Source organism: Megascapheus bottae, chromosome 4 (assembly GCF_031878675.1).
Source record: "Megascapheus bottae isolate mThoBot1 chromosome 4, mThoBot2.hap1, whole genome shotgun sequence".
Classification (NCBI taxonomy): domain Eukaryota; kingdom Metazoa; phylum Chordata; class Mammalia; order Rodentia; family Geomyidae; genus Megascapheus; species Megascapheus bottae.
In genome coordinates this window covers 19,004,174-19,030,166 of record NC_143512.1, presented here as the reverse complement: position 1 = coordinate 19,030,166, position 25,993 = coordinate 19,004,174, and the positions used below count along the sequence as shown (strand labels likewise).

At 37.4% G+C, this 25,993-nt stretch overlaps 1 protein-coding gene across 1 annotated transcript in view; it reads right to left on the bottom strand.

Moving 5' to 3' along the window:
* Window positions 1–9,022: 9,022 nt before the first annotated feature.
* The window catches only part of Fbxl17 (F-box and leucine rich repeat protein 17), a 434,432-nt gene continuing 417,461 nt past the window's right edge, over window positions 9,023–25,993 (bottom strand). Inside the window, exon 9 of the mRNA XM_090331543.1 lies at window positions 9,023–11,866. Within this exon, the coding sequence (XP_090187669.1) occupies window positions 11,726–11,866 (141 nt within the window). The 3' untranslated portion in view covers window positions 9,023–11,725. The remainder of the gene's footprint in view (window positions 11,867–25,993) is intronic.

The following is a 25,993-nucleotide window of genomic DNA, read 5'->3' as shown; positions in this document are numbered from 1 at the left end:
CTTCTATCTGGTGAATATAACTGTAATCCCTCTATATACATTACAATAAAAATATATGGAAGAAAAAAAATAAAAATATTTGGACAGAAAAAAGAAAGTTCAGAAATATATCCACATAATATTGTTAATTAATGTACATTAAAAATACCAACATTATTGAACAGGGGAACATTTGGTGCTAAAACACATTTCTTTCCAGAAATAACAAAGACATAATAAATATATACCTCTTTTTTTTTTTTTTTTTGCCAGTCCTGGGCTTGAGCTCATGGCCTGAGCACTGTTCTTGGACTTTCTCAAAGCCAGAGCTCTGCCACTTGAGCCTCAGCACCACTTCCGGCTTTTTTCTATGTATGTGGTACCGAGGAATCAAACCCGGGTCTTCGTGCAGGCTAGGCAAGCACTCTACCACTAGGCCAAATTCCCAGCCCAAATATATACCTCTTAAAAGGAGATAAAAGCATGAATTATGGGTAAATAAAAGGTGCTTAACTGATCAGAAGGAAAACTGTAATATTCAGAGAGCCACAGATACTTTTAGAAATGGCTAAACTTAAAGAAATACTTTCAAATGTCACTGAGGATGCACACTAGCTGAAATTGTCTTAGTGGTATGGGTTGTATTGAGTGCCAGCCACCTTAGGAACAGGGTTTGGCAGTTTCTTAGCAAGTTCTATGCTTACATACACAATTTAGAATTCAAATTCTACTCCTATTACATACTCAAGAGAAAAGAAAATGTAGAGCCAATGTAAACAGTCACAGGAAAGCATTTGTATGTGTTTTATTTATAATAGTTAAACCGTGTAGTAAACCAAATGTCTACTAAATCAAGAGTGGTATATTCTCATAATGGCATCCTGTTCAGAAATAATTAATATACACAACATGGACACATTTCTAAAGATTCAAAGGAGAGAAAGAACTTTTCCACAAAGGATGCAGCATTTATAAGATGTTCAATAATAGGTGTAAGAAATGTGTGGTGGAATTTAGAACATTGATTTCTTGTGATTGGGTAAAGAGAATAGGGAAATTTCTGCAATGGCAAACATATACTACATATACATTGTTTACTATGTTTTATTTATATTGTGAAGTATTTGGGTGTATTTGTTACACAAGCCTGGACATTTTTATATCAATTTCCAGAGTACTGTAGCTTAGTATGCATTTTACTTTAGGGAAATTATACCTATTTTTTTGTGTGTGTGTATGAGTCATGGGGCTTGAACTCTGGGCCTGGGTACTGTCCCTGAACTCTTCAACTCAAGGCTACTGCTCTACCCCTAGAGTCACAGCCCCACCTCCCACACTTCCCATTTTCTACATTTTCTAGTGATTAACTGGAGATAAGAGTCTCTCTCTCTCTCTCCCTCTCTCTCTCTCTGGCTTTGAACCAAGATTCTCAGATCTCAGCCTCTTGAGTAGCTAGGATTACAGGCTTGAGCCACCTCATCCATGAGACCAGGGTGATTTTCAAACACTTGCACATTGTTGTCTAAGCAAATAGTTTTGCGTTGTTGGTTGTGGGGCTTAAACTCGGCCTGGGCATTATCCCTGAGCTCTTCAGCTCAAGGCTACCACCCTTTCCCCACAGCCCTACTTCCCATTTTCTAGTGATTAATTGGAGATAAGAATCTCAAGTTCTGTTCTTTAGTGCCCAGGCTGTCTTTGAACCATGATCCTCAGATCTCAGCTTCCTGAGTAGGTAGGACTACAGGAAAGAGCCACTGTGCCCATTTTTTAAATGTTCCTAAAGGAACATAGGTTCCCTTCATTTGTAATAATTAGTACACATCTAGGACTCTCCTAGCAGAGGATTATAATAGCACAAAACCTAGACACGTAAGGTCATATAAGATGAGACTACATGAAAGGATCTCTAGGATATGGAAACAAGAGTTTTAGCTTGAGTGATTGTTGTTCTTAATGTACTATGTTATTTCTCTTCTCCCTTGTTGCCCTTTGGTTAATCTCATGTTGTTACTGTATCTGACTTTGTTACCTGGTATATTGTATATATGTTCATTTATTTGAAACAGGAAAGAGAAGGGGGGGACAAACAAGATGATTGGGAGGGGTTGGGAGTGGGAAATGGGGACAAAAACATAAGAAGTGTGTGAGAAGTAATGCACCCGCTATCTGCAAATGTAACTAACTCCTCTCTATACATTACCATGATAGTAAAAAATAAAATAAAAAAAACAAACAAACAATCTTCTCCTACCAGCATGAACAGAAGAGCTATTTCATCATTTAATTGAAAATATTGAATAATATCAAACAGGTATATGTGTAGAAATAATTTTCACCATTTTAATGTTCCTATAAATATATATATATATATATATATATATATATATATATACCACTTCCCTTTTGATGTACTGCCCGTATCTTTTGTCTTTAATTTACATTCCACACTGACATTCTTGTATAAACTATCTCTATAACATATTATCTATAATTTCTAGTTCAAATTTCTTTCAAAATGAGCTGAAAATTAAATGCATTTTGAAGCAATCTAAATGCAAAATCCTCCTAGAATTTTATAGATTTTTTTCACATACTACATCTCATGTGCCCTACAACTAACTTAACACTTTTGGGGGGTGTGACTCACTTTTCATCTGGATTACCAAAGCATTTGTTGTGCCAAGATTGTTCCAAGTTCTGGGAATGACCCCCTTCCCTCTTGTTTAGGGACCATGTACTTGAACCCCAGGTGGTAACAGCTTGGTATTCAGCAGTTAGACACCTAAGTTCTAATTCGACCAGTGGTTAATTGTGATTCTCCTTTAAAAGCGGTGTAAAGTTCTTGCTCAGGGCCTTTCAGCATTGCCGGCTGTTGGTACGCGGAGTTCAAGCCCCATGACTGGCAATAACTAAATAAATAAACAAATCAAATCCAATGTAGTAATCTCTTCCCATACATATAGTGAAGATATAGTGAAAATGAACTATACAACTTGAGGTGGGGATTGGAGGGAAAATGTGGGAGAGAGCAAGGGAAAGCATGACATTTTTTTTTTCCAGTCCTGGGCTTGGGCTCAGGGCCCGAGCACTGTCTCTGGATTTTCTCAAGGCTAGGGCTCTACCACTTGAGCCACAGCACCACTTCTGGCTTTTTCTATGTATGTGGTACCGAGGAATCGAACCCGGGTCTTCGTGCATGCTAGGCAAGCACTCTACCAATAGGCTAAACTCCCGGCCCAGCATGACATTTTTTAAAGAGAAATATACACATGATCTGACTTACATAACTATAACCCATCTGTATATCATACCTTTACAATAACAATAAAAATATATGACTGAAAAAAGATGTAACAGAATCACCAAACAATGGAAGGGGAAGAAAAGTTTCTTTTTTAAAAAAAATTAAGAGTCCTTTATCATTTCATTCTTTGAAAAAGTTTTTGCCCCAAAATCTATTAACATATGACACTGTGGCCTAATTTTTAACTCTTGCCTATGTGTGTTCTTTCTTTCTTTCTGAAGTGTAAAGTCAAATGTTGGCTTAAAGGTTCTTACAAAATTTATTACCTAAGTTGCCAATTAATATACAAACTGGAATTCAGATTATGTATGTATGTATGTGTGTGTGTGTGTGTATGTATGTATGTATGTATGTATGTATGTATGTATGTATGCCAGGTCCTGGGAACTGTCCCTGAGCTATTCTGCTCAAGGCTAGAACTCAACTACATGAGCCACAGTTCTACTTTGTTTTCTGTCTGGCTAGTGGGAGATAGGAGACTCATGGACTTTTCTGCCTGGGTTGTCTTTAAGCTTCTACCCTCATATCTCCACTCCTGAATAGCTAGGATGATAGGCATGAGCCACTGGCACCTGGCCAGATACTTTAACATGAAGATTAAATTTAAAATGAAGATTAAAATTATAGTAAGAGGGCTAGTAGTGTGGCCTAATGCTTGCCTAGCCCAGGGTACGATTCTTTGGTACCACATACACAGAAAAAGCTGGGAGTGGTGCTGTGGCTTAAGTGGCAGAGCATTAGCCTTGAGAATACTCAAGGACAGTGCTCAGGCCCTGAATTCTAGCCCCAGGACTGGCAAAAAAAATCATGACAAGATAACATTACATGGCTATTAGAAGGAAATAGATAATCAACAGGAACTTTCAAGACCAGATGTAACAGTGCATACCTTTAATTTCAGCTACTTAGAAGCAAGGGAAGCAGAATTTTGATTCAACACAAGCATGGACAAAGTCCAAGAATCTATTTAGAAAAATAAATGAAGGCAAAAATGTCTGGGAATATGGCTCAAGTGGTAAAGTACTTGCCTAGCAAGTTGAAAGCCCTGAGTTAAAACTCATATATTACCAAACAACAACAAAACCTCCACAAAAATAAAATAAACAAAAAACAATTAAGGATTTCTAATATCTATTGATAAAATATGAATTGGTTCAACTCATTTGGAGAATAGCATGTTATTCCACATATACAATTAATTTTACTATTGCTAATATTAGCAATTCCTCTCTAATATACTGTTCTCTAATACCTTAAGACACTATGCAAGAATGTTCTTGGCAGTAGGTTCAGTAGTTGTCTTACATTGGAAAACAAACAAACCCCAAAGCTTGTCAATATAGTGGTGGAATGGCTAAACTGTTATTGCCATGCAGTGGAACAGTGTTGTTATGATCTGAATGTATTTTCCCTCCCTAACCCCCTTTTTTTGTTTCCCATATGGAAATCTTTACTCTGAAGGTGATGGTGCTCTGAGGTGAGGTGGAACCTATTAGAGGTAAGGGCAGAGCCCTGATGAATGCTATAGTATCCTTATAAAGATTTCCAGCACACAAGGACGCAGAAGGAGTATGCTGTGAACCAGATATGTTGAATCACTGGCACCTTAATCTTGGACTTGTTGACCCTCCACCCCAAACTATTAGAATTCTGTTTTTATTAGTTACTTAGCTTGATAATTGTTTAACAGTAGTCTGATTAAGACAAGTATGGAGCAATGGAGTTACAGAAATAAGCCAACGTGACACAGAATAAAATGATGGATCCTATAAACAATGAAGAAATAAAAACTATAGAGTAATACACACTTGGATTCTTTCATAAAATGTTCAAGGCCAAGCAAAGGTGAACTACAATTTTAAAAGATGTATACTAGGTGCTACAACAACAAAAAAAACAGAGGCAGTTATTTTCATTGGTGCCAGGAGAGAGGGTACATGTGGAGGGAAGGGAAATCTGGAAGGTGACATTCTTTCTCTTGATCCAGGCAGTTCCTGCATGGTGTTTGCTTCATAACCATATCATAAATGTACGTGCTTCCCTGTTATATTTAGCAGAAAAATATTTCAAAACTTCATCAAGTGTATTATGTAATCCACTTCTCCCTGCCACCATCATCACTACCCTAATCCAAGTCTAAGTTTGGGATCATGTTCAAACACATCCATCTTAACTTGATATTACTTTGTATACACTTGCAATCACTAACTTTCTCCAAGCCTTTAGGTAGTTTTGTGAGTAAAGTAGGATAAAGAAGAAACAAGGATGGTAACATTCAATGACAGCCACATGGGAAAAGACATGGAGTAAACATTCATTAGAATAAATGGATTCAAAGGTAAGTGTTCTTCCTCTTTTATGCTCTCCATTAGAGCGAATTCAGTCACACGAATTATCTAGTAATGAGGGGTACCAGTTGCTCTTTTTGTATTATGCTCAATCATTTAAGTCATCTACAAGTGTATATTCAGTACTGTATGGTGTCCTGTACTGTAATCCAATTTTTATATGAAATTGAAGAAACACTTCGATAAAAGCTTCGCTTAAATATAATTATCAAGATGTTTTTATTTCCATTTAGTGGATTCAATTATAAGCTGTTGCTTAAAACACAGTGGAAGCAAATCTTTCAAAAAAAATCAAACTTGCTAAGTTTTCTGTATTCATTTTGACATTATTTAAAATTAATTATTGGCCCAGGAGTTTGGCCTAGTGGTAGAGTGCTTGCCTAGCATGCCCGGAGACCCAGGTTCCATTCCTTGGTACCACGTACATAGAAAAAGGCCAGAATGGTGCTGAGGCTCAAGTGGTAGAGCTCTAGCCTTGAGAAAGTGCCAGGACAGTGCTTAGGCCCTGAGTTCAAGCCCAAAACTGGCAAAAAAAAAAAAAGAAAGAAATTAATCATTGTCAGTAGCCACCCAAGCCCATTAGGACAACATCTACTTGTGAGACTGTTCTTTTGAAAAAGTTACATATATCATTTTCTTCCCCACTGACTTCCTCTCACAGTAGTTTCCCATTTGTGTTCATACTTATTTTTTTTTTCCCCTTTATGTCCAGCTTTCACCTGTGAGAGAAAAATGTATAGTACTTACTTTTCTGAGTCTGGCTTATTTCACTTAACATGATCTCCTGTTTCATCTATTTTCCTACAAAAAGCATAAATCCCACAGCACCCAGTCATTGGTTCATATGGAGTCTCATGAACTTTCATGCCTGGACTAGCTTTGAATTGCTACTCCTTAGTCTCAGCCTGCTAGGTTACCTGGATCACAGGCTGCAGACTTCATGCTGGCAAGGCTTAGCTGTTTAGCCTATCGATTGGCAGTGAACTTCGTAATTTTAAGTTTGCACTTATCTGGACACAAAGTTGCTTGGGCATGTTATTATTGCCTGTTTTTATTTCTTCTTTCTAATAGATGTATCTTTACGTCCCTGTCCACTTTATTAGGTCTTCTTTGTTTCACTGATTCACTGAAGGTCTGAATAGGTATCCTTTGTGTATGTATTTTATTTTGGGGGGGGTAATGTTGATTTTTTTCAAGTATGACTAGGAATTTCATTGTCTTCAAGGCACTTCTAAAGAAAAAGCTCTCTTCACTTTTAATATAGACACAATCATTAATCTCTATAAGTAGAACTTTCTTAAAACTTCATAACTTGAGATAATAACGGTAAATGATTTCCAAAATATCATAAAGGTATTACCTATGTTTTCTTCTATGAATCTTGAAATCCTCCCTTTCTGTTTATATTCTGTTGGTTTACTTGGTGAAACATAGAGATTCAAATTCGTCCTCCCCCCAACAGGAAAAACTAATTTAACCATTCTCAGTTTTAGAACAATCATTTGTTCCCAGTTTGCCGATACTGCTAAATCTGACACGCCATTTATTTTCAGGGCTAATTTGTTTGATTGGTTTATTTGTTTGTCCTGAAGCCCTTTACCACAATATCTTAGCTATTATGACTTAGTATAATTTTATAATGCTTTAAATATGTAAGGCAAATTCTTATACTTTATTCCATAACTGTGATTTGACTGTTCTTAACTTTGTGTTCCTCCATATGAATATAAGAATAAACTTGTTAATTTTGACTTAAAAATATTAAGCTTTTGTTTGAAATTATATAATATTAATAAGTCAATCAGGAGAGAATTATTAAGAATTAAGGTATGAGCTGGGCACTGGTGGCTCATGCCTGTAATCCTGGCTACTCAAGAGGCTGAGATCTGGGGATTGTGGCTTGAAAACTGGAACAAGGGCCGGGAGTTTGGCCTAGTGGTAGAGTGCTTGCCTAGCATGCACGAAGACCCGGGTTCAATTCCTCAGTACCACATATGTAGCAAAAAGCCAGAAGTGGTGCTGTGGCTCAAGTGGTAGAGCCCTAGACTTGAGAAAAAAAATCCAGGGACAGTGCTCAGGCCCTGAGCCCAAGCCCAGGACTGGCAAAAAAAAGAAAAAAAAAAAAGAAAAAACCTAGATCTGAAAACTGGAACAAATTATTAAGTCAATAAGATTTTAAACAATTCACTTGTTTAAATCCATCAGATTTTAAACATTTATCTCAGTAATAATCAACCAAATAAGAACATCCTAAAGTTAATCTTGTTTGCCATTTTGGATTAGTCAAATATACATATATATATATATATATATACATACATACATATATATATATATATATCCACAGTGAAACACAAAAGGGCACACCCTACTACGTGCACTGTACCTACGCAGTAACAGGGAATTCATGCATTGCTTCTGTTGTTTATTATTTAATGAATTGGTGATATTTTGTTGAGCAGTAGGAATGAATTAAGGCAAGGTGGCAAACCTACTTGACCATTCCTGTTAATAGTTTTATGGGGATTTTTGCATGATGTTAACGAATGAAACTAGCATTTAGATTTCATTTATACTATAATTGTGTGATTTTAATATTACCGTTAGACTGGCCTTACAGAATCTGGACCCATTCCATGAAGGACTTGACCTCACCACATCATAAAAATATGTATCAGATACCATTTACACATTGCTAAACTCAACCCTCATCTTACTTAACAGTAGTATATGGTTTGATTACTCTCTCCTCCTTGAAAGGTTTTCGTCACTTGGTTCTAGGACATCACATACTCTTGTATTTCCTCTTCCTCTCAAGTCTGTTCTCTATGGTTTTCTTTGATGAAATTTTCTTCATCTCTCTGACTTCCTAATTTTGGATTGCCCAAACGCACAGTACTTAACCTCTTCTCCTTTTTGTCCAAATAATAGATGATGTCCATAGATGATTATTTCAGACAGGTTCGTAGCTTTGAATGCCATCTAGCTATCATTTCAAAGGGTCCCTGTCCTTTGAACTGAACTCCTATATCCAAATTCATTTTTCAAGTTGAGGTATAATGGACATCTGAAAATTAACCCATCCAAAATGGAATTTGTCTTCCTCTTCTTCCCATTATTATATAGACTGTACCCCATTCCCCTTGCTAATTTTCTTATATTTGTATTAGCAAATTGAAAGTGAGAATGAACTTCATTTATCTTTAAATCTTCAGTTCTTGGTGTATATCTGCTGTCCAATAAATGCTGTATTCATGCTGTGAATATATATATATATATATATATATATATCCACAATGAAACAGCAAAGGGCACACCCCACTGCATTTATTGTATCTACCCAGTAACAGGGAAGTCATGTATTGTTTCTCAAACAAAACAAAAAGCACAGTGCTTTGTTTCTCTTTTATTGCAACCCATTGCAAGGTCAAAAGATTCACAGAAATATAGAAACTACAAACCAAGTGAATTTTCTTTATCCACTCAAAAAGACATTTAAAGACAAAGGACCAGAAATTTCCACTACAGCAATATATTTCATAGGCTTTATAGGCTTTATTCTGAAAATACTGTTGACATTTTGGAGAGGATAAAAAGCCCTGCATTAAATGTGTTCACATGTATTTATGGCATTCTAAGCCAAAAAAAAAAGCTGTATTGCCTAGAAAATTTATTTTAAGCCTCATTTCAAAGCATCTAATGAAAACACATTCAACAGTTATCACAAGATCACTTGAGGTGATGCTTTTCTTGGCTGTTTTTATTTTTTTATTCTTTTTTTTTAGATTAATGTTTTGAGGCTGGATATGATCGTTCTAAATAGTTCTACAAATGTACCAAAGCAGTTTTCCAGGTTATGTTGCATCAGGCTTTCTGGATTAGTCAACATTTTAGAGAGTAAGTGCAATCCCCAGCCCACCCCACCCCACCCCCCAAGCTCAAGCAGATTATAGTGCTGTACTTTAGATTCAAACAATACAACATTGAAAAGAAATCAGGTATACATTCTGAAACCATTTGACAACCAAACTGTAACACTACAAAGATTATTACAACTTTGAACTGAAACCATACCATCTATATCATAGACGGCTCTCCCTTTTTGTCTTCTTATTTAACTATTTAAAATATAGTGTGACATATATAAAAATTAAACTTTTGTTTATTCACTCAAGCTACTATTACTATACATACTGTCGTATAAATTAGTTTTGGGTTAAAAATCATTTAAAATTTTGTGAAATAAGATTTTTTCACTGGTGGAGAAATAGCTATGAAAATGATACATTTCAATATGTAAGAAGAAATGTATCTTAATGGTAAAGTTTTTTTTTCTTACACACATTTGACTCCCTTCAAATTAAATTAGTAATCCATTAAATTAATTATGTGAAAAATATTCATGGTGTTTACCCATTAGACTTTCTTAACTGATCGAGATTAAAACAAACAAAAAATGTCACATCAGAAACATGTTGACATAATCAAAGGAAGCAGTTGTTTACAGAAAAGGAGTCATTATAAATATGAGGGTAGAATTCAAATGTAAAGCTAACTTCTTATAGCTTATATCATTTTAGCAATGTTGGAATTGATAAATAAATTCAAACCTCACTATTTTGTTAAAGACCAAATAACATTTATGTCTACATCAGGAAAGAATAAATAGCAAATTCACAAGTCAGGGTTTTCCTTCTAGTTCTATTATGAAAGGCGATCCTCTTTAGCTTAAAAAGGCTCCCTGCTGTCTCGATTAAAAATCTAGATGCAGGAAAAGTTATTTGAGCCTGAGTCCCTACAATTAATTAATTGTGAAAATGTGTGAAATCAAAACATATATTTATTTGCTGATAGGTACTGTCTTAACTGAAAGCTGGCAATCTTTAATTAAATGAAAATACTTATTTCTGGCAAGTATAAATGAATCTTAATGAACAGATTTTCTAATTTTTCTTAACTCATACATTAGCTAGCAACAGATCTTTTCAGTAGCATAAAAAGGATTCAAATAATGGTAACATGCATATTTTTGAAAGTCCTGTTCTAAAACCCAAGGCAAAGCAAATAAAAAGTTCAATGAAAAGATTGTCTACTTACGTCTGTCTCACTCATTAATTGTCTATAATTGTGACTACTCTCAACATCAGAAATATATTTTCATAATTATCAAAATTAACAAAATAATGAAATGATCTGTAGATTTTTAATAACAGCACACCATTATTTACATTGGTGGCTTTAATAGGGATAATGCTAATATCTACGTATCACTAAAATATATCCCAACCCATTACTATCTACAAAAATAAAAGCTAACACAATGTTAATGTAAAACCAACTAAAATATTTAGTACTCAACAGAATGCATTTGTAGAATAATGAATAATTAAGTTTTTGTGAGTTGGTCAGGGGAGTTCAGATTGTTGCCTTGGTATAAAAAATTTACAATGGGCTTTATTCTCTTTAGTCCTTATGTCACCCAACAAATAGCAAGTCACCACCTGTGGATACAGTGAGTTAGCTAGAGCCACAGCAGGTAACATGTTTCCTCCATGGCTCAGAGAAAGATTCACTGTTAGGAAAGAAAATGATTTACTAAGAAAGTATTCTGCTGTACGTGTGTCTTTGCAAATGTGCAAGTACACAAGAGTGCCCATAAATTCAAGTGTATACGTTCTTGGAATTTTGAGTACTAGTCTCCTGGCTTCTAATCTTAGCAACTCAACTTCTGTACTGGTTGGTCTTTCCATGGAAGAGCATGTTTTTCTGAGAGTCATCTCCCAAAATGGCAGAAGCTCAGAGTCAGATCTCCTTTTCTTTGACTCTAAGTACTTTTAGAGAAACAAATTTTGAACATAAAGATTAAAAAGTTTATACTTTGCATAATCTTCATTTTTTAAGGAAACAAGTCAGCTCACCTGGGAACAAATAACAGTGCATTTATCCTATGTGTTTGCAAACAAGACACAGTTATGCACACTCAATACATACACAGACAGGGGACAGCTAGAACCTTTCTAAGAGATCCTACTCCAAGCTTATACTTTTCTGCCCTGCTGGATGATCCAAGGGGACCCCGGCTGGTGCAGGAGTGTTAGGAGGAGGCAGCAGACATGTTGGGGGTCCAGCCCATCTGATAGGCTCTCTCCAAGGTCCTCTTGCAGTCCTGCAGCACGGTGCTGAAGGTGATGTGAGGGTACTGCTGTACCAGCTGCTCTACTGTCACTTCGTTGACCTGCAATCAGAGGAGAATCACCATCATACCAGGACCACTGACACTAAGCAGCACCCACACCTGCACATGTTGTGTGAACAGCTCTTGCCCTGTTTCTTCTTGCCAGTAATTTTTTTGTATCTCTGATTTATCAGTGCTACATTTGCCCATCTGGATTTTTTTTTTAAGATATAATGATGGGCTGGGAATGTGACTTAGTGGTAGAGTGCTTGAGTGGTAGCATGCATGAAGCCTTGGGTTTGATTCCTCAGTACCACACAAACAAAAAAAGCTGGAAGTGGTGGTGTGGCTCAAGTGGTAGAGTGCTAGCCTTGAGCATGGAGAGGCTCAAGAAAAGAGCCCAAACCCCGAGTTAAAGCCACAGGACCTACAACACAAAAGACATGATGTCAAGAAATCAAATGTATTTCCTAGAAGCATAAATGCCCATGATTTGTCAATATCTTAGTGATGTTCATTAAAAATTGAGCTCTTGAGAGGTAAGGAAATAGAATATAGTGTTCTCACCACATTTGACTTCTTGGTCAACACAATAGTCTTTTTAAGACAAATATAGCACAATGGGGAGAGAGTATACAGGATTCCAGATAGGAGTGAAAGGAAAATGTTTATTTTTCTTCCCTTTAAATGTTAAGGCATTGCAAACTTCAAGTCCCTTTGTGAAAAGGGCTGAAATGTGAGGAATCAATAATTAAAACATACATGGCTGGCAGGTCAGTGATGGCCCCAATAGACCTTAACCATCAAAGATACCACCTTGATTCTTGATTAGACAAGGCAATCAGACAGGCCTAATTAAAACTAACACCTTTACAATTGCTGTGCTGTGAAGGGATTAATTTGTCAATTATTTTAAAGCTGATTGCAGTTCATATCACAGAACTAGACAGCTTCCTTCATCCTTTAGATAAATAAATGATTAACCTAAGAACCACAACTTTTAGGTGGCTTTATTTAAAATCTTTATTGAACACTTGGGCATTTTCAAATGCATCAATATTTTACTTTTCCTGAGTAAGCTATACTGAATTTGAAGGAAAGTATTTGTGATACACAGTTTTGAGTGTCTCTCTTGATACTCCTTATTTAAAAAGATCAGGATCACTAGAAAAGAAACTCAAAATACCACCAAATCCTTGTTGCTTGCTTTGAAAGAATGTGTAAAAGTGAGATGATTATTAAACTAAATTTCTGCGCTTCTCTGAAATAACAGGCTGCTCTGTGGGTCGTCTGGAAAAATGAATTAATACTAATTTTTGGGGGGCAGTACTGGGGGCTAAACAAAGAGCCTCATACTGCTGAGAAGAGACTACACAGGAACTCTGCTCCCTAGCAACTTTTTGGCTCTGTTTATTTTTTTAGAAATTGTCTTGTTTTTGTTTGAGGACAGTCTAATATCCTCCTACCCATGCCTTCTGTGCAGCTGGGATTATAGATATGAACCCACATACTCAGCCTGTTTGTTGGGATGAGGTCTTGCTAATTTATTTATTCATTTATTCTTGCTTGGGATGGCCTCAAATTGTGAACCTTCCTAATCTCTACTTCCCAAGTAGCCTCGATTACAAGTAAACCACCATGCGTGACCCCCATTTTTCTTCTTTAAATTGGACTTTTTTCCATATATTTTTATTGTAATTAATAGAAGGGTTACATTATATTCACCAGATAGAAGGTGCATTAATTCACATACATTGATACCCTTTCTCATATCTTGGTCCCCATTTCCCTTCCCCCCACTCCCACCCCTCATCTTGTTTTCCCCCCTTCCCTATCCAATTTCAAATAACCAAATACAAATATATCCAATATATCAGATAACAAAGTGAGATAATGTAACAATATGAGATAAACAAGGGACAGCAAAAGAGATGAGAGATAACATAGTATATTTAGGACAACAATCACTCATTATATGGCTTTTATTTCTATATCCTGGAGGTCCTTTCATTTAGCGTCATACTATATGGCCTTTAGTATCAAGATTTTGCTCTATTGCAAATCTCTGCTAGGAGAGCCCAAGGTTTCTACTGATTATGACAAATGACGGAAACCATTGAGCCTAAGTTCCTTTAAGTCTGGCTTTCTTCACTTAATATGATCTTTTCTAAGTCTTTCCATTTCTTAACAAATGGAGCAATGTCATTCTTTCTGACAGCAGCATAGAATTCCATTGTGAACAAATACCACATCTTGTTGATCCACTCATCAACTGAGGGACATCTAGGTTGGTTCCATATCTTTGCTATGGTAAATAGTGCTGCAATGAACATTGTTGTGTTGGTGGATTTAGTATGTCCTTGTTTCTGGATGGTTGGGTAAATGCCAAGTAGTGGAATTGCTAGGTCATAGGGGAGCTCTACGTTTAGACTTTTGAGGAACTGCCATACTGCTTTCCATAGTGGTTGAATGAGTTTGCACTCCCACCAACAGTGTAGTAATCCCTCCTGGCCACATCCCCTCCAGCATCTGTTGTTATTAGATTTCTTGATCCTGGCCATTCTAACTGGAGTGAGGTGAAATATTAGAGTTGTTTTGATTTGCATTTCTTTTATGACCAGAGATGTTGAGCATTTCTTCATGTGTCTATAGGCCATTTTAGTTTCTTCTTCAGAGAAGACTCTCTTTAAGTCTTTGGTCCATCTTTTAATGGGATGGTTGTTACTTTGGAGATTAGCTTTGGATTGAGCTGTTGATATATTTTAGATATGAGGCCTTTGTCTGTTGTATGGTTGGTGAAGATCTTCTCCCACTCTGTAGGCTTCCTAATTAGTTTACTAGCTATGTCCTTTGCCATACAAAAGCTCTGCAGTTTAATGCAGTCCCACTATCCAGCCTTTCTCTGATTTGTTGTGATTCTTGGTCCTTATTAAGAAAGTTTCGACCTGTGCCAAGGAGGCCTAGTGTATCTCCTATTCCTTCCTGTAGAGTTTTCAGTGTGTCAGCTTTTACCTCCAGGTCTTTGATCCATTTGGAGTTAATTCTAGTACAGGGTGACAAAGAAGGATCCAACTTTAGTTTTCTGCAGGTGCTTACCCAGTTCTGCCAGCACAACTTGTTGAAGACGCTATCTTTCTTCCATTCTTTTTTTTTGGCTCCTTTGTCAAAGATTAGGTGGCCATAGGTCTGTGGTTTAATATCTGGGTCCTCAGTTCTATTCCATTGGTCTTCAGGCCTGTTCTTGTGCCAGTACCAAGCTGTTTTGATAATTATAGGTCTATAATAGAGTCTAAAGTTTGGTATTGAAATTCCTCCTGTGCTGTTCTTTCTGCTAAGAAGTGTTTTTGCTATACGGGGTCTTTTATTATTCCACATGAAATTTTATTAATCCATATGGATTGCATCTTCTATTTCTTTAAAGAATGACATTGGGATATTGATGGGTGTTGAATTTGTAGATAGCCCTTGGCAAGATGATCATTTTCACGATATTGATTCTTCCAATCCAGGAGCATGGGAGGTTTTTCCATTTCCTCAGTTCTGCTTTAATTTCCTTTTTCAGGGTTTTAAAGTTTTCATCAAAAAGGTCCTTTACATTCTTAGTTAAGGTAATTCCTAGGTACTTTATTTTCTTTGAGGCTATTCCTTGCAAAGAATTATATGTACTTCAAGCCACTTGGCATCTAACAGACTAAAATAGGTAAGAAAAGAATGGAGAAAAGTATTGGAGCCTACCAAAAAGATTGAGATTATTTTCTATGTCAATCTTTTCCAATCTATACACAGACTTGTGCATAAAGCTGACAAGCAATTGGCTTTAAAGACACAATTTCCATATATTTTTTATTGTACTTAATAAAAGGGTTACATTATATTCACCAGATAGAAGGTGCATTACTTCACAAACACTGATAACCTTTCTCATGTCTTGGTCCCCATTTCCCTCCCCCCACCCACACCACTCATCTTCTTTCCCCCCCTTCCCTATCCTATTTCAAATAACCAAATCAGCATATCTACAATATATCAGATACCAAGCTGAAATACTGTAACAATATGAGATAACCAAGGGACAGCAAAAGAGATGAGAGATAACATAGTACATTAAAGACAACAATCACTCGTTATATGGCTTTTGTTTCTATATTCTGGAGGTCCTTTCATTTAGTGCCCTACTATATGGCCTTATGTATCTAGGTTTTGTTCTATTGTAAATCTCTGCTAGGAGAGCCCAAGGTTTCTACTGATTATGACAAATGAAGGAAACCATTGAACCTGGCTTACTTTAGTTAATATGATTTTTTCTAAGTGAAGACACAATTTTTAAAAACAGAAAATATCTCTGTGATACATTTTCTATGAAGAGGCATATAATTCAACTTAAGAAAGCTTGATACAGCTGGGCACTGGTGGCTCTAACCTGTAATGCTAGCTACTCAGGAGGCTGAGATCTAAGGATCAGGGTTCAAAGCCAGCCTGGGCAAAAAAGGACCTTAGACTCTTATCTCCAATTAACCTCTAGAAAACGGGAAGTGGGGCTTGAGCTGAATGGGGTGGTAGCCTTTGGCTGAAGAGCTCAGTGACAGCACCTAGGCAGAGTTAAAAACTCATCACACACACACACACACACACACACACACAGACACACACAAAGTTTGATACAGAAAGAAGTATTTATGAGGTGTATACATTAGGTAATAATTTTTCACTTTCATAAAGACTTTAGAGAGAGTTAATTTATTTCATCAGTACCCCTAATGTATTTTACCAATCCTTTGACATTCCAAAACCCCATTTCTATTTCTATAGCATAAAGTAAGGTACACCTGCCACTCAGATTAGAGATAATTCTATACTAATTCCTAGGCTTTGGGTAAGAAGAGACAAATTTTGCTGGGTCCTGGTGGCTCATCCCTGTAATCCTAGCTACTTTGGAGGCTGAGATCTGAGGATCATATCTCAAGGCAAGCCCAAGCATGAAAGTATGAAAGTCCGTGAGACTCATCTCCAATTAAACTGCTAGAAAACGGGAAATGGCGCTGTGGCTAAAGTGGTAGGGTGCTAGCCACACAATCAATCCAAAAAAAAAAGAGAGAAAAAGAGAGAAATTTTCTTTGTGATGCTGTATGAAAAACAGCACTGGAGGGCTGGAAGTTTAGCCTAGTGGTAGAGTGCTTGCCTAGCATGCACGAAGACAGGGGGTTCGATTCCTTGGTATCACATACACAGAAAAAAGCCAGAAACAGTGCTGTTATTCAAGTAGTAGAGTGCTAGCCTTGAGAAAGCCCAAGGACAGTGCCGAGGGCCCCCTGAGTTCAAGGCCCAGGACTGGAAAAAAAAAACAAACCAAAAAAAAAAAAAACCCAACAAAAATAACAGCACTGGAACACTGGAATCTTCGATGTATATACTGTGTCTTCTGAACAAGCCTTTCATTCAACTGTGCTCTATAAATTCCAGAAAATAAAACAAAGGGGGAAATGTAAAGATTCCACTGCAATGCTTTGTTGGTTATAGGTTATTCATAGGAAAATATATATGCTCACACACTTACTATAAGAAAGATTCTTTAAGTGTCTCTTAGTAATACCTGAGCCTCTTTTTCTTCCCCCCCCCCCCCCCAGTCCTGGGCTTGAGCTCAGGGCCTGAGCACTGTCCTTGGACTTTCTCAAGGGTAGAGCTCTACCACTTGAGCCTCAGCACCATTTCTAGCTTTTTTCTAGGCATGTGGTACCAAGGGATTGAACCCGGGTCTTCGTGCATGCTAGGCAAGCACTCTACCACTAGGCCAAACTCCCAGCCCACAGTGTGAAATGTTCTATATTTATGTTACGCTTTGACTCTTTTTAAAATTTTATCTTTAAGTAGCTGTGTAAAGGAGTTGCCATTTAACAAAACAGTTTATCAATACTGCTTATCTTGATCAAGTCACTTCCAGCAACAATTCAAATTCGCTCACTCGGTGTTTGGGTAGACTTCGTCATGGTTCACAGGTGTGATAGATGTGTTCCATGTAAGACACCAGGAAGGGTTCAGTCAATCTGAAGCTTATGCTTACATACACATTTCTGCAGACATTTTATCATGCACAAGTCTACTCACTATGAAGAGAATAATCATTGTATATTCCAACTCATAAAGTGTATGTGATAGTAAAAGGATACACAAAAATAAGTTATTTTGGGGCTGGGAGTATGGCCTAGTGGTAGAGTGCCTGCCTAGCATGCACGAAGACCCGGGTTCGATTCCTCGGTACCACATACATAGGAAAAAGCCGGAAGTGGTGCTGAGGCTCAAGTGGTAGAGCTCTAGCCTTGAGAAATCCCAAGGACAGAGCTCAGTCCCTGAGCTCAAGCCCAGGACTGGCCAATAAATAAATAAATAAATAAAAATAAAAGTTAATTTTAAAATTTCCCCATTAGATTTCTTTTTCTCTTGCCTAAACAATCAATGGCAGCTCCTATCTCAGACATGAGTTTTAAAAAATGAAGTGTGTCTTTCTAAAGAAAGAGTCAGTCATGTCATTTGGATAGATAGAAAAAAAGGCATGTGCATAGATACATATATACATATATATACATATGTATATATTATATACACACACACTCACACATCTATATAAGATTGGGTTTCATAGTTCTTTTCAAAGACTACATAACTATCATTTACATTTTCACAATAATTGTAAGTCTTTCTAAGGTAGTAGCAATTTGTCTGGTATTTTAATCTATTTTGAGTTAACATCTATTAGCACTTTTTGAAAATGTGAGGCAAATTGCTATGTTAATTAAGGCAAATGACAAGGTAGTTTCTTCATATTGCAGCGGCTGCTGCTGAAATGGAGAGGAGAGGAGAGATTCTGCCACTGAGCTAGTTTACCTAGATGTCACACCTCGTTATCAATACTTTCCCAGAAAGTTCCAGACCAGTGTAAATCTAGGGGTGAATTATCTTCTCAATGATACCTACTATTAAGACAGCACAATTTCATCTAAAATTGCTGAAAGAATTACTGATTTTCATGAAATGACTAGAATTTCCACATTAGGTCATGTTAACAACAGGGCATGTTTCCTAACAGGAGAAAAAACAAGAGACATGACAAGAGTCTCATAGGTCATAACTAAGAATAAAAGTTAGGAAATAAAAAGTTTCTGCACAGATAAAAGCGTAGCCACAAAAGTAGAGAGACAACCAACCAACTGGGAAAAGATATTTACCAATAATACATCAGACAAATGCTTAATATCCAGTATCTGCAGGGAACTCAAGAAACTAATCCCTCCCCCCCCCAACCCAACAAACCATTCACTAAATGGGCCAGGGAACTAAAGAGAGACCTATCAAAAGAAGAGGTTAAAATGCCAGAAAAGCATATGAGAAAATGTTCATCATCCATGCTCATAAAGTAAATGCAAATAAAAACAACCCTAAGATACTACCTTACCCCAACAAGAAGGCTAAGATTTTGAACTCAGACAATGACAGATGCTGGTGGGGTTGTGGAGAAAAAGGAACCCTACTGCACTGCTGGTGGGATTGTAAGCTAGTTCAGCCACTCTGGAAAGCAATGTGGAGGTTTCTTAAAGACCTGAAAATTGACATTCCCTACAATCCTGCCATAGCACTCCTGGGTATCTATCCTGAACACCATAACCCAAAATATAATAAAGGCACCTGCTCAGCTATGTTTATCTCTGCACTAATCACAATAGCCAGGCTATGGAAACAATCCAGATGCCCTACTGCAGATGAATGGATACAGAAAATGTGGTATATATATACACAATGGAATTCTACATAGCCAACAGATAAGATAAAATAATGGCATTCGCAGGGAAGTGGATGAATCTAGAGCGAATCATGTTGAGTGAGACAAGTCAAGACCAAAGGAACAAAAGGCACATGGTATCCTTAATATGTGGCTATTAGATCCAAACAGTGCAAAAGCGAGGACTCAGTATTTGCATACCCAATGCTATGGACATGGTACTGGGAATATAAACACAACTACATAGACATAAAGATTTATGACTCTATAGACTGATTGTATATAGAGATTCCCTTCTTGAATACTTGTTTGTTAAATATGTCATTTGAAATAGGATGTAAAAATCAATGTAAATAAATTCTTTAATAAAAAAAGGATAGGAAGTGATTATTAGAAGAAGTTCCACCATGTTTTAAAATGCCACAACAATAAAATGTACTAAAAGATTCCATACTGTCAGTTCCTTGACAACAGAACTATTTTAATCATCTCTTTGTTTTCCATCTTACATGTGCTGCCTGGTATATTCTTATGTCATTAGAATACAGAGGGGTTTTTTTTGTTGGTGTTGTTTTTTAGGTGGGTCATGGAGTTTGAACTAGGCCTAGGCGCTGTCCCTGAGCTCTTCAGCTCAAGGCTACCACCCTACCCTGGAGCCAAGCCCCACTTGCCATTTTTCTAAAGGTTAATTGGAAATAAGAGTCTCAGGTCCTTTTGTGCCGGGGCTGGCTTTGAACCTTTATCTTTAGATCTTAGCCTCCTGAGGAGCTAGGATTACAGGCGTGAGCTACCGCCCACACCCAGCTTTTTTTTTTTTTTATTATTATCATATTCCTAGGATCTAGAGTATGCTTAGCATGTGGTATGTACTCAATAAATGTTTGCTGACTAAATTATTAATATAGTTACTTACAGCATGGTAATGGGACTGAGCTCAAGGTCTTGCCCTTGGAATTCTACCATTTGAACCATACAGTCAATCCTTTTTTTTTTTTTTTTTTTTTTCAAATAGGGTCTGTGTTTATGCCCTAAATGGCCTAAATGCCTTCCACGTAGCTTGACTCATAGGTATGTACCACTTAGTCTTGCTTGTTCACTTGGTGCGGGGCGGGAGGAAGGGGATAGTTCTGGACTTTTAATTTAGGGTCTTGCACTTACTGCAGAGGTACTCTATCACTTGAGTCAGATCCTCAGCATTTTCTGCTTTTTCATGTCAGGTCTTACATTTTTAGCTAGGACCAAGAGCCTCCTGTTTACAACCAACTAGCTAGGTTATAGACACAAACCACCATGCCCAAATTACTGATTGGGATGGAGTTTTGCCAACTATTCCCCTTAGATAGTCTTGATCTTTCTGATCCTCATGTACCAAGTAGCTAGGATTAGTATCTGGGATTAGTAGGTATAAACTATGGTGCTATACCTTCTGGCTTATTCTTGTGAATTTTTGTTCAGGCTGGCCTTAAGCAATAATCCTTTAATTTCTATCTCAGAGAAGCTGGGTTTATAGGAATGAAGATATTTTGTGCAAAATAAAAATAATTGTGCTTTAGAAATTGTGGTCATAACTTCACAGTGTTCCTAGTTTCTTCTAGCAACAGAAGTATAGTCGCTGAAGTTTTGACAGTTTGCAGCCCCGAACACCTTTAACCCATTGAAGTTCATGCTTGTGATTCTGTGGGCTCCCTTCTTTTCCACTGACCTTACCAGGTGCTTCTTTCCAGATACTTTCCCCTGGAATTTTCAAAAAGTGTTTATAAGAGAACAAAGAAGCTCATACTGGTGCTGAGAAGTTTCTGCTGGCTCACAACAGTTACCCAAGCAACACTCTTGAAAAGACTCATCTGAACTGTGGACTGACAGCAGCCCTTTTACTGGGCATCAATGATCTGCTAACACTGGGTGTACTGAGGGCCATGCTAACAGTCTTAGTGGCTCCCCTAAACTGCAGAAACTCACACACTTCAGAAGATGTGCTACTTAAGCTTACGGCATCCATAGCCTTCTCAGGGTGCAATTTAAAGAGAGCCTGACAGATTTGTGGATTTTGTGACATCTTTTGATGCCACAGCCATCCGGCAGACAGAACTATGGATGAGTCTCCTGACTCATGCTATTCCTGCCCTCTGACTTTGTGACTTTCAGGAATTGACATGGTTTTACATGTACGTAGAAGCAAATGGAAACCAGAAGGGCTTACTATTTTGGGTTGGTTCTATTGCTTCCCTGAGAAACATGAAGCAGATAGAATAGTTTCAGACTGTGAGGAATTATCCACCTGCACTATTCCATGCACCTACTGATAAACACACAGAAGTAGGATTTCTCATGGCTGGATATATTGAAGATCTTTTCTTCTCTCCAGCATGATTTATTTTAGTAAACACACTTGAGAAAGTTAATTTTTAGTGAGCAGAAGAGTGACAAAAATATTCCCATTTCAATGAGGATAGGAAGGGAAGAATATTCAATGAACATATGTTTTCTGGGTATCTGAGCACTAATCCCTTGTCATATAAACTGTAGCCTATAAAGCATTGATATTCACATAGGGTCACAAAGCTAGTGACAACTAGGGTTTGAATTCAGGACCACTATATGAACAGAACAGTGCTCTTTTGCACTGAACTAATTTCTCTAGTGCATGGGTAACATGGTATTACCTGTGGAAGAGAAAGATCAGAGCCAGTAAAATGTTTACTAACATTCATTTACTAATGTTAAGAATGACAATTAGAGTTGGCATGTAAGTACATTACAATGCCCGTGATAATCCTTTCTCTGTGAGATATTTTGTCCTGGAGCTGTGATTGTATAACATACGATGGGAACACAATGAAGCTCTAGGGCTTTTTGATAGAACCAACTGTGACCATGTCAGAAAGTTAACACTGCTTTGGCTCCCATCTCTCTTCCAGCATCATGATCCAGAGGTAGAACAGTGAGCAAGGTGGATGTGGTCCTGCCTTCTCTGAGCCTATCACCCTGAAAGGAAGATGGGAAAGTAGAGCAGCAAGAGCAAGGCCTCACAAGAGCTCTCTTGGGAAACAGATTTATGTGAACTCCTGAAGAATAAGGAGTTGTCATTCTGCGTATTCATGCATTAAACATGTAAATATTAGCAAAGAACAAAGAAGCCAGATCAGGAGCTAGCATAGAACTAGTCTTTTATGATGTAAACTATTTGGTAGGCTTTGGCCTCATCTAAAAATCTCAAGTATGTGTAATTAACAAATTTTCTGTTCATATGGCTCTGCTCTAAGGACTAGGAGGGGCAAAGAAAATGGATCCCTCTCTGCAGGAGCAAGGTATCCACAGTGTATCTGTTAAGGTGTCACAAACAGCACACTCAGCGCTTGCCTCCTAATTCAGGACTCTTCCCCTCATGCTGGTCTGTCACTCTTCATAGACTCCTTGGGCAATGTCATTCAATGCCAACAGCCCCAGGGGCAGACTCCTGGTGGCCTGGAGGCAGACTGTTGTCTTTTGGGCAATATACCTCCAGAGTCTGCTTCTCTCAAGAGTTTCTTGGCTCTCTGGGAAACTGTGCTGGATATCTAGGAATCTGATATTCAGTAGGTACCAGCAAAAAACTGTGGAAAATGCAAACTTAAACCCACTGTTCTTTTAGCTAGTGCCCATAGGCTCTGAGATGGGCATGCTGTAGAATGAACCCCAATTGTGAAAATGATAAAAAAATAAGAGTTTTAACTGTTGCATGGCCTGAACAAAAAGCTAATTTATTTGTACATTATGTGGCAGAACCAAACTGGTTTCTGCTCCTTCTTTGATTTCTAGCTGGGCACAGCTAACAAAGGCCATCATCTTACTTTCCCAACAGGTGACAGTAAGGGAAAAAATCGCTGTGTGAAACCCGGTTCTTTTATAGCCCACGTTCTTCCTCAAGGGATCATCCATAATGTAAGAGAAGACATTCAAGACTAAGTACTTAAAAATTTTAAAGAAGAAAAACCAAATATCTTACTAATGCTTCAAAGCTACCGGCTAAACATGAGATTCAGTAAACACAGGACATTCATATTTGTAGCCTGAGGCCTTTAAAGATGTATTTCTTATATAGAGGTAAGAAATATTACTCTTAGGTGGCAAAAAACCGACAAAACCAAAACCTCCAACACAGAAAAAGACAGATACAGAGAAAGCAGCAAACCTCACATAGGCAGGCAGGTTCATATATTCAGTCAACTTTGTCAAATGTAGTCATTACATTTTAGAATCTGCAATGATTGGAAGTGCTATGCTCTGTCAATATCACAACAGGCCTGGTTTCATGCTATCTCTCTTTTTGTGAAATGCAGGTTGCCTGTTCACACTAGCACTGCTTATACACACCAATATTAGCACAGTGAGAAAGCAGCCATGAACCTGGGAGGGTGGGCATCTTAGAAACACCTGAAGCATTAGGTGAGAATTAGGGCTCACTAACCTGGGGCCACTAATTAGAGATTAATATGACAGGAAGTCCAATAATCAGATTATCAGAGAAGAAAAAAAAATAGTGTCATTTTCATTCCATGTACCATCAAGCAATCTTGCACTACGAAGGATGTTTCACGCAGAGTGTGAGCTTCAGGCTTACAGACTTACTTTCACTGGTCATTCTGAGAACAGACTGCTAGATAAGGATTTGATCCACAGCTCAAATATATAGATTTGCATGTGCAGTACAGATGGTCGCCGTAGCTTGCATGTGAGACACCAGCATGGAAAAAGCCACTTTGGCAGAGGTGTCAGCTGTGTGCTCCAAATGGTTCCACAAAAGATCAACTATTAGAAAATGGATTTTACTTTTTTTTTTTTTAAGTAGGCCCTACTAATGTAGTCATTGAGTGGTAAATGCAGTGTATTTATGGAACACATCTGGGTGTTTCTAAATTAAACTCTTGAAGTTAAGCTGAAAAACATAACTGAGGAGGAAAAACTCTCTGAACTAAAAAAAAAATGTTTTCCTTTGTGCCTAATGGCTTTTTATTTTCTCACATAAAGACTAGGCAGTGGTAATCATCAAGTAGGTGGATGATGAAAAAAATCTTTCTAAAACTGCTGCTTCCATCCAATAGAATTTATGGATTTGACCTGTTTTCTACAACAAATTTATTACCAGCAAAAATTTATTCTACATGAATGTGATCAGTAAATCTGTAGATTAAAAAAACCTAAGACATAAGTGAATTTTTCTTTTCAGGAAAGGAACTGTATAAATCAGAGGATGCTTCAGAACTCCAGGCACTCTCACTCACCCTCAGAATCCCTCAGCTTCAGGAAATGTTATTAACTCCAGGATGGCATCTTTCTCATTTGTTTATTTATGCCTTCTGTACATTTTAAAAATTATTAAATTATTAAGAATATATGTGATCTAATGGTTTTCAAATTTGCTTTTAGTTAAATAATACTTTTACAAACCCAAACTGTAGATTTCAAATAAGTATAAAGGAAAAGGGGGACTGGTCTGACTGCAGGGAATGAGAATGAGAAACAGTCTAAGACATTCATTCATCCACTTATTTATCCATCCACCCACGCACCCACTCATGATCTAATACATAGTCTAGCAGCTAGAATGAACCTTACAGTGTTGTAAGTCTTCATAAAGTGAGGCAGAAATTACACTCTAATGAGGAAGAGAGTGATAAGGATGAGAAACAAAGTTAGCCACTTTAACAAAAAAAAGCTAATATGCACTGCTCATGTCATATTAAAAAGTACACAAAAATTAATTTAGCCTTCTCTATAGACTGTGAGTTAGGTGCTCTTATTATTTTCACTTTACAGATATGGGAAGGAATGAAAGCACACAAAGGCAGGAAAAGAAGATGGAAGTAGTGAAAAGAAACAGAATGAGGATGTGGAAGACAAGAGAAAAGCTGCCAAGAGAGAGAGCAAGTGGTCAAGATGTGGCCATTTCTAACACAAAGGCTGCTGGTGACCTTGAAAAGAATACTCAATGCCAAGGTGAGGAGAGAAATAGATTATAATGAGCAATGAGAAAGTAAGCAGACAATCCTTCTCAGACATTTACTAGTAGGGTGACAGAAATCAATGATGGTAGAGGACCATCTGAAAGTGGATTCAAGAGCAAAGTGAGGATCCTTCTTTGTTCAGGAGAAACAATTTCAGATGTCCTCTTAAAAATCGTCAATCTCTCAACATTCCTGTGGCTATCTGTTCAGTATTTTTCCCAACTAATTTTTTTCTTGTTCACTCTATTTCCCATCACCTGCCACTGTAACTGATATTTACTGTAAGTTTATAGTAGATATTTACTCAGTAACTGAGCAGTTGGGTGCATGGCTCACACCTGTAATCCTAGCTATTCAGGAGGCTGAGATCTGAGGATCACAGTTCAAAGCCAGCCTGGACACTAAAGAATGTGAGACTCTTTTCTCCAATCA